This window comes from Taudactylus pleione, unplaced genomic scaffold (genome assembly GCF_031769625.1).
Source record: "Taudactylus pleione unplaced genomic scaffold, aTauple2 ptg001427l, whole genome shotgun sequence".
NCBI lineage: Eukaryota > Metazoa > Chordata > Amphibia > Anura > Myobatrachidae > Taudactylus > Taudactylus pleione.
The window spans coordinates 242,456-252,996 of NW_028285826.1; the positions used below are offsets into that span (position 1 = coordinate 242,456).

General features: G+C 42.3%; 1 protein-coding gene across 1 annotated transcript; it reads left to right on the plus strand.

The window, feature by feature from the left end:
* Positions 1-714: 714 nt before the first annotated feature.
* LOC148442640 (olfactory receptor 6N2-like) lies at positions 715-1,656 on the plus strand. Its single transcript, XM_088463679.1, has one exon. The coding sequence runs from the start codon at positions 715-717 to the stop codon at positions 1,654-1,656; it is 942 nt and encodes a 313-aa protein (XP_088319805.1).
* Positions 1,657-10,541: the final 8,885 nt, after the last annotated feature.

Below are 10,541 nucleotides of genomic sequence, written 5' to 3' on the forward strand. Positions count from 1 at the left end.
TTTTTTTTCAGAATAACTATAGTAACTTGTCAGACCAATAAAATAATTTAAGCTTTTACCAATTTGAGCAGCTACTAGAGTTAGGTGAATAAAATAAATAACAACTTTCATAATTTCACAAACCTTTATTAGTAGTAACTAAATTTAATAGTGAAGAAACTTTTTAATATCACTTTTTCTCTTTAGATGGGAACTATTATGGTGAAGTTACACACTTTTATATGAGATACCATTTTATAACAAATATTGAAAACAAAATATCAAATAAATTTTTCTCAGTGTTAGATCAACTTGGATTTGTTTTGTTTAAATGTTCCACTATTTTTGCACCATAAATGTTGTTTTTTTACAATGTATTTAAAATTATTTTTTGATGTTAGAGCATTTATCATTATCCATGCTGGGATATGGTGTTTAATAAATAAAAATATTCACATGCATTTTTTTTCTATCCATGAAATGAATTAAACATGTCCACTACTATTGTTCTAAGTAACCAAGTCTTGCTATAATAGCTATATCGACATCAATACAAGAAAAGATGAAATGTATGTATGTAAGATGTATTATATAAAAACTATTAACATCTGTAATTAATGTTGTTAGAGCTAATAATTATAAGATAAGGCATACTTAAGTAATTTTTATTTAATTGCTTTATCAATTTTCAGAAAGAGCTTTTGAACTTATCGGAACTAAAATTAATTAAAGATGATGATGACAATTTCAAATCATTCTCTTTTTACACAATTCATCATCATAGGATTTCCGGATCTTAACAGTACCCAAGGCCCATTGTTCATCCTTCTAAGTATTGTCTATATCTTCATGCTTACTGGTAATGCTACAGTATTCATTCTCATTTGTAATCATCAACAACTCCATGTTCCGCTTTATATTTTTGTTGCTATACTTTCTTTCCTGGAAATCTTTTACACAACCGTCACTATTCCCAAAATGTTGACAAATTTGCTGAATGAGAAGTTGATCTCCTATATTGGCTGTCTGTTGCAAATCTATTTTCTTCATTGTTTAGGTATCACAGAGACCTTTCTTCTAACAGCAATGGCCATTGACCGCTACATGGCTATATGTAATCCACTAAGGTACCCATCCATAATGACTGTTAAGTGTTGTTTTCAGATGGCAACTTGTTGCTGGATCATAGGATTTGTTGTACCTTTAACTCAAACCATCTTGCTGTCTCGCATTTCCTACTGTGGTTCAAACAAAGTTAATCACATATTCTGTGACTCTACACCACTGATGAACTTGGCGTGTTCTGACACTTCACTTAATGTCACAGTAGACCTCACCATCAACTCATTACTTGTCTTCATATCTTTCTCATGCATTATACTGTCGTACATCAAAATCATTTCTGCCGTGTTAAAAATAAGTACAAGAGAGGGCAGGAAAAAGGCTTTTTCTACTTGTGGAGCTCATCTCACTGTGGTCCTACTTTTTTTTGGCAGCGTAACTTTTATGTATGTCAGACCGACCAAAAATACCACTGCCAGCTATGATCGTGTGATGGCTGTGATTTACACAGTTTTAACTCCAATGTGTAATCCAATCATTTACAGCCTAAGGAATCGTGAAATAAAAGAGCTGCTTAGAAAAAAGTTAACTAAATCATTTTTGAGTGTTTTATAACCACAAGTGCAAAAATACTATTTATGGGAACTGAACTTATCCACCTTAATATTTTGATCATTAAGTACTTCACTTCATGAATACATTTCTAAAAATATATCTAAGTGTAGCAGATCTATCAGTTTCTTTAGAAATCTAAATAATAATATTTTACAGCGCATACATTTTCTTAACCATTGAACAGGTGTGGAAATAAAAAATATTTTTGAGTGACTAGTACATCATCGCTCTTTGGGGTATATTTACTAAAGTGAGAGTTTTTAGAATTGGAGATGTTGCCGATAGCAACCAATCAGATTCTACTTAACATTTAACTAGCACTTTCTAGAAGATAAGAGCTAGAATCTGATTGGTTGCTATGGGCAAATTCTCCACTTCTAATAACTCTCACTTTAGTTAATTTACCCCCATGAATGCTATGGACCTCATTTAGATGTAGTAGGATATTATTTGTGGGGTGTAAACATATTTTAAAAAATGTGTTCTTATCTAGATTTGTGCTCTATATTTGGGCATGATACGTGAAGCCACTAATGTTTGCAGAGGTAGAACAAGAGCAGGAATCATTAGCTTAGTACAGTAAGGGACTGTACAAGTAACTGTATCATATACACTGGAGATGTGATTTAGGGCCTCATTTAGCAACAAGTTTTATCATAAGCAACGAGTGATAAAACCCATTGCATATGATAATGATGCTCCAGCCAATCAGCTCCTAACTGTCATCTGTTTGAAAAATGACAGTTGGGAGCTGATTAGCTGGAGCACTGTTATCATATGCAATGTGTTTTATCACTCCTTGCGAATTATAAAACTCGATGATAAATGAGGCCCTTAATGAGATGTTGTTACGATCCTCTAGCAATTGCTAGGACCGAGATGGAGGTTTTGGAGATACGAGGCATATCAAAGAACAGACAAAAGCAGTGTATCAAAATCATGGCAGTATACTTTGCAAGTGAAATGGCAGAACTGAAGGGCCAGTACAAACACAACATGTCAAAGGTGCAGTAAGGAGCTTGTACAATTGAACAGTCAATGAGGCCCTAAATCACATCTCCAGTGTATATGATACAGTTACTTGTACAGTCCCTTACTGTACTAAGCTAATGATTCCTGCTCTTGTTCTACCTCTGCAAACATTAGTGGCTTCACGTATCATGCCTCCTTTATTAATTATAATCATAGGTAACTGAAGTTGACTGTGACTGCAAAGTTTCTCACCTCCTGTGCCTCCTTTATTAATTATAATCATAGGTAACTGAAGTTGACTGTGACTGCAAAGTTTCTCACCTCCTGTGCCTCCTTTATTAATTATAATCATAGGTAACTGAAGTTGACTGTGACTGCAAAGTTTCTCACCTCCTGTGCCTCCTTTATTAATTATAATCATAGGTAACTGAAGTTGACTGTGACTGCAAAGTTTCTCACCTCCTGTGCCTCCTTTATTAATTATAATCATAGGTAACTGAAGTTGACTGTGACTGCAAAGTTTCTCACCTCCTGTGCCTCCTTTATTAATTATAATCATAGGTAGCTAGCTTATTCTTTACTGAATCCCTATGCTATAGTTTCTAATGCCTTATGATTTGAAATAGTTAAATTGTTTTAAGGATTCTCTCAGTCTATTGACTAAAATGAATGCTTGATTTATTTGTAGCCTTAGATGTATGGTATGTGGTCATTGTTGACTTAAGCCATCTTTATTGCTAGCTTTCTCTGGCTGGCCAATTGGGGGTTTTCATTAATTGGTGTCCACACTTGCCTGCATCTCTGTTTAAAGTGTCAGTAGTTTGGCTGCTAAAGCCTTGGCTGGGTGCAGCTTTTCTAAGTGCAGTGTTTTAAGTGCATAACTAGCGTTAGACCTGCGTTAAACCGAGGAGAAACAGAAGGAGAAAAGGTCCATCAAGCAACAAACCTCAACAATCTAAAGACTCAGACTACAACTGGACTCCCTGTACAATCACGGCAGGAACACTTCTATTGCTATTCATAATGCTGGCCTGCTGATTCTCGCATATAATTCAATGCTTATCGTACTTTTTGCCATGTCAGTTTACATCTATCTACTTTGAAACACTGTCCTTTATCTCAGCTCTCTTGCATAGCCTCACATCCTCTATCTGCTTACATTCTGCATTAATTTTCATATTCTGCACACATCTGAACCCCACTTTTAATCCTCCCTATAACAATCTTGTTAATCTGCATACATATTGATACACTGTTTTTTGATACATCACTGTTTTTTTTTTCACTTGCATTCCTACAAATCTCTTGCACTCATACCTCGTTTACATTTCCAAATTTCATTCCTCTTGTTTACCTATAAACACCATGACAAGGTTTTCGTCAACTCCCTCCTTCACTCAGTCTCTACCTAATCCTCTATTCTGCCCCCTGCTTCCACCTTTATCCTTTCCTCCTTATCTCTTCCACCTCCTCCTCCCCTTCTCCCCCCTACTCTGTCTGCCTACTCTTCACTCCTCTCCCTTTACTCCACTTTCTTCCTGTTCTACCCCCCCTCTGTCCTACTACCCCACCACCAAACCCTCCTCCTACACTCCTCTCCCAGTCACTTCACCCCACTGCCATCCACATCTCTCTCCCTACCCACCTCCTACATATTCCCTTTCTAGCTCAGGTGCCTGCACCATCACTAAACTCACTTCATATCGGTCCTCCAAATTAAGCTTACCTCCACGTTACAGCAACCCGGATAATCTTATTCACATCTCCCCCACAAATGCTTTCTCTCTATCCTGTGCCCTCTGGAATGCCAGGTCAGTCTGTAATAAACTGGTCCCCACCCATGACCTTTTTATCTCCAACTCTCTGAATCTCCTAGCCATCACTGAAACTTGGATCTCACCCTCTGACACCACTTCACCTGCTGCTCTATCCTCTGGGGGCCTCGCCTTCTCCCACACCCCCCGGCCTGGGGGTCGCCATGGTGGTGGTGTTGGGGTCCTTCTAGCCACCAGTTACTCCTACCAGCTAATACCCTCTGAACCATCCCTTACATTCCCCACATTTGAGGTTCATGCTATACGCCTCTTCCAACCAGTAAACCTCAGAGTAGCTGTCATTTACCGTCCCCCTGGCTCTCCCTCCAAATTCCTTGACAACTTCGCTTACTGGCTCTCTCACTTTCTCTCCTCAGACCTTCCCTCCATTATCCTTGGTGACTTTAATATTCCTATTGATATTGCCACAGAATCCTCTGCAGCTAAACTCCTTACACTCACCTCTTCATTTGGTCTGGCCCAATGGACCTCCTCACCCTCCCATTTGAGTGGGCACTCACTTGACCTGGTCTTTACGCACCATTGTGATATTTGTGATTACTCCAATTGCCCATTCCCCCTCTCTGACCATCACCTTCTCTCTTTTAACCTATCCCTCTCTCCTTCCCCTCCTCTAACTCCTAAAGCTACAATTACTAAGCGTAATATTGAGGCTATTGACACTGTTGCCTTTTCCTCCCTGCTGGACTCTCTTCTCTCCCCTATCATTTCTCTCTCCTGTCCTCAACAAGGTACTTCCCTGTACAATTCCTCCCTTACTTCTGCTCTTGATTCTGTTGCTCCAGCAATAACCACTCACCCTCGCAGATCCACACCACAACCCTGGCATTCCAAATGCACCAGATACCTACAAAAGTGTTCAAGAATTGCAGAGCGTCAGTGGAGAAAGTCACGCTCTAAGGCTGACTTCCTCCATTTCAAATTTATTCTCTCTTCCTACAGTGCTGCCTTGTCTCTCTCCAAACAAACATATTTCAAGAACCTCATCTCCTCCCAGTCCTCAAACCCCCGGCGTCTCTTTGCCACTTTCAACTCCCTACTCTGCCCTTCCCCTCCTTGCCTTCCCTCCTCGCTCTCTGCCCTCGACTTTGCCACCTACTTTACATCTAAAATTGACTCCATACGTGAGGACATCATATCCCATCTGACCCTCAGCACTCCTCCCCCTCCTTGCCCTTACCACCCCTCCCCTTCTGTCTCACCAACTCTGACATCCTTCTCCCCTGCTTCTGGAGAGGAAGTCATGGCCCTCATCCGGTCCTCCCCCCCTTCCACCTCCACTCTTGACCCTATCCCTTCCCGTCTCCTCTCCCACCTGTCTCCTTCTGCCTGTTCCCATCTGGCTCACCTCCTTAATCTCTCCCTATCATCTGGCACTGTCCCTTCTGCATTCAAACATGCTCTTGTCTCCCCCATTCTTAAAAAACCTACCCTTGATCCTAACATACTTTCCAACTACCGACCCATCTCTCTTCTCCCTTTTGCTTCCAAACTACTTGAGCGTATTGTCTACAACCGCCTTACCACCTTTCTTTCTTCCCACTCCCTCCTTGACTCATTTCAATCTGGCTTCCGATCTCTCCACTCCACTGAAACTGCCCTCACGAAAGTCAGCAACGACCTCCTTGCTGCCAAATCCATGGGCCACTACTCTCTGCTCATTCTCCTTGACCTCTCTGCTGCATTTGACACTGTAGACCACCCTCTCCTCCTGCAAATCCTTTACTCTCTCGGTCTTCGTGACACTGCCCTCTCCTGGCTTTCCTCCTACCTCTCTGATCGTTCCTTCACTGTGTCCTCTCATGACTCCTCTTCCCCTCCACTTCCACTAAAGGTAGGAGTTCCCCAAGGTTCTGTTCTTGGACCTCTCCTTTTCTCCCTATATACATCCTCTTTGGGTGAACTCATTAACTCCTTTGACCTCCAATATCATCTCTATGCAGATGATACTCAAATTTACCTTTCCACCCCTGAGCTCACCCCTGAGCTCCTTAACCGTATCTCCAACTGTCTCTCTGCTGTCTCTTTGTGGATGTCCCAGCGCTTTCTTAAACTTAACATGTCTAAGACTGAGCTGATCATCTTCCCACCCTCTTCCACTACATCACTTTCCACAATTTCATTATCTATTGATGGCACAACTATCTCCTCTAGCCCCAAAGTGCGCTGTCTTGGAGTTATCCTAGACTCCTCCCTCTCGTTTAAACCGCACATTCAGCACCTCTCGCAGTCCTGCCGTTTTCACCTAAAAAATATCTCCAGGATAAGACCCTTCCTCACCCAGGATGCCACTAAAACCCTCATCCACTCACTGGTCATATCCAGATTGGACTACTGTAACCTTCTCCTAGCTGGCCTCCCAGTCTCTCACCTCTCTCCACTACAATTGGTTCTTAATGCTGCTGCTCGGCTCATCTTCCTCTCCAGACATTCTACATCTGCTTCCCCTCTCCTCCAAGCCCTACACTGGCTCCCCTTCCCCTTCAGATGCCAATTCAAGGTTCTTACATTCGCCTACAAAGCCCTCACCAAATCCTCTCCCGCATACATTTCTGACCTTCTCGCCCTTCACACTCCCGCCCGCCCACTTCGCTCAACTAATGCATGCCGCCTCTCTTGCCAACTGATTACTTCCTCCCACTCCCGCATCCGAGATTTTGCCCGTGCTGCTCCCTACCTTTGGAATGCTCTCCCTCTCCACATCAGACTCTCCACCTCTCTACAAATCTTCAAATGGGCTCTCAAGACCCACTACTTCATCAAGGCCTTCCAGCACTCATCCTAACCCACCTCATGCTCTTTCCTTCCCATCTTCCCCTTCTGTGTCACGCCTGTCTGTCTGCCCCTCCCCTTAGAATGTAAGCTCTCACGAGCAGGGACCTCTTCCTTCATTTGCTTCTCTTTACATTTTCTTCTACTCTCTACTCCCCATTAGGGCACCTAACACGGGACCGCCAATTCCCGGCAGCTTATTGTGAGTGCTTTAATCACTATTTCAGCAATGTATATAAGTTGTGTCCTTGTCCTGTACTGTAATGTACTGTATGTTACTTGTTTCTTGTTCACCCATTAGTTGTATGTACTATGTAAGGCGCTGCGGAACACTTGTGGCGCCATATAAATAAAGGTTAATAATAATAATAATAATAATATAGATTTTCAGCCCAAAGTAAAGCTGCTGTATGGTCTGGAGGACCTAGTAGATAGCGATTCTTGAAACGTGGTGTAGAAGCAGGATTGCTGGATGGCCTGGAGACCCAAATAGACAGCTCTGCTTGCAATGTGATATAGAAGCAGGATTGCAGGATGGCCTGCAGGGCCTAGTAGACAGTGATGCTTGAAACATGGTGTAGAAGCAGGATTGCTGTATGGCCTGCAGGGCCTAGTAGACAGCGATGCTTGTAACGTAGTATTAAAACAGGACTGGAGGATGGCCTGCAGGGCCTAGTAGACAGTGATGCTTGAAACGTGGAATAGAGGCAGGATTGCTGTATGGCCTGGAGGATCTAGTAGACAGCAATCCTTGTAATGTAGTATTGTAACAGGATTGCTGGATGGCCTGCAGGGCCTAGTAGACAGTGATGCTTGAAACGTGGAATAGAGGCAGGATTGCTGTATGGCCTGGAGGATCTAGTAGACAGCAAACCTTGTAATGTAGTATTGTAACAGGATTGCTGGATGGCCTGCAGGGCCTTGTAGATAGCGATGCTTGAGACATGGAATAGAGGCAGGATTGCTGTATGGCCTGGAGGATCTAGTAGACAGCAATCCTTGTAATGTAGTATTGTAACAGGATTGCTGGATGGCCTGCAGGGCCTTGTAGATAGCGATGCTTGAGACGTGGAATAGAGGCAGGATTGCTGTATGATCTGGAAGCCTAGTAGACAGCGATGCTTGTAACGTAGTATTGAAACAGGATTGCTGGATGGCCTGCAGGGCCTAGTAGACAGCGATGCTTGAAACGTGTAATAGAGGCAGGATTGCTGAATGGAATGGAGGGCCTAGTAGACAGCGATGCTTGAAACAGGTACTGAAACAGGATTTCTGGATGGCCTGCAGGGCCTAGCAGACAGCGATGCGGCTGACACCGAGGAACATGGGTCACTTAGAAGCCAGTGATCAGAGTACATGCTGCATGTACTGATTATAACTGGAAGTCTGGATGCTCAGGAAGCAAGTAGCATAACCAAAAGTTCCACATGAAAACTCTATAGTCGACAGGGCAGCAACGACAGTCTAGAAAGTTCAAATAGGATCAGCTGCCAATCAGGCAGCACTAGGAGGAAACATGTGAAGTCCTCTGACGTCTGATTCTCCTAGCAACCGGCAACCTAGAAACATGGTCAGGAGCGGGAGGAATACTGGCAGGAGACAAGTCCGGGACTGGACTTGTAACAGATGTCTAAGCACTTCTTAAGAGCCACATCTTTATTTGGTTACTATAAATTGTATTCAAGACTTGTGCTGATGTGTGCTAGAGCTGCTGAAATTAGCTTGTGAAATACCAGGGCTGTGCATGTTATCGGATTGGGTATGTAATGCCGACTGTCGGAATGCCTCCTATCAGAATACTAATAGCGGCATCCTGATGGTTGGTATCCTGACAGGGGTCGGGTAAGTATACTTACCTTCCCCTTTTCTCCTCCTAACCATAACCCTCTCTTTTTGTAGCCTAACCTCCCTACCCCGCACCCTAACCCTCCCTATTAGTGACTAAACCTAAGTCTCCCCCTATGTGCCTAAACCTAACCCTCCCCCCATAGTAACTAGCCCTCCACCCTAGGGGTGCCTAACTCTAACCTCCCACTAAAACCTGTCCCTAACCCTGCTACACTCCCTAAACCTAACCCTCCCCCCCCCCCCCGACTAATGCTAAGGGCGCCCCGGTCTTACCTCGTTCAGGCTGGTATCCTTTGGCATTCCGGCATCAGTATTTTGACACCTATCTTAAGTTCCTTGTCGGGATTCCGATGACCGGCAGCCATCTCAAAACAACATCCCGTGTTATCTATAGCAATAACATGTTAGCTTGTGTCAACAAGCAATAAATCAATAAAACAATAAAAATACTATTCAAACAATAAATTATTGCTTGTTGACACAAGCTAACATGTTTTTGCTTCAAATAACACATTTTTCACAACAGTTTTTTGAGTTCCTGACACATCATTATCTATATAGTTACTTCTATATTAATCCTTCAAATTGCTGCTGTCTAATTGGATTTCTTATTTGTTATTTCCATTTGGACTACTGTATGGAAGGAGATTCCAGTTGCTTTTTAAAATAATGATTAATGTGGCTAATATAATTTATATTAAATATGCAACTTCTGCTTGAATTAATGACTCTGTGAAGACACTTCACTCTTGTGTACTGTATATGACAATTAATTATATTATATTGTGTACAAATAGTGTAATACACCTATTGTTTATAATCAACACTGCATACCATGTCATGCTGCATCTTTACACCATTGTTGGGATTAAGCATATACATTTGTTCACCTGACATATAAATACTGCTGTTTGTTAACTGGACATCCCCTTGAGATATGTGCAATATTAAATGTAAAAACAACTGTGCAATATATGTAAAATGATTGTATGCATAGAACCAGTGCACCAAATGTTGGAATCACCAATTGGAAAATGTAAGTACTTGTATGCCATCTCTCTCCCAACCTGTGGGATGCCTAGCGCACCTGGGCAATGTCATTTTGTTTGGAGGAAATCATCCTTGGTGATGGAATCCATCATGTGTTAAATCACTGTATAATGTTTGATATGGGGCAGACCTGTGCTTATTTCACCTTATGCAAGTCCGTGCTGGACTTTTTGCTCCACATCGGAGATTTCCCTGGGATAAAGTATCGGGCGCGCGCCCGCTTTATCCCCATAGTCAATTTAAAAGCTACGAAAACGACCCGGCGAAGTAGGATCGGTGAAAAAAATGAAATTTTCCTGGAATAAATTGTAGGACCCCCCTAAAGCTGTAAAAACATGGCGGATCACTATGGGTACCCCCGTTTTAGCCTGCAAATGAAAGTCGGGGTTTTAAATAGTGGCTGCAGGT

Coding starts and splice junctions, on each gene's coding strand:
- LOC148442640 (XM_088463679.1), top strand. CDS start 715: ATGATGACAATTTCAAATCATTCTCTTTTTACACAATTCATCATCATA.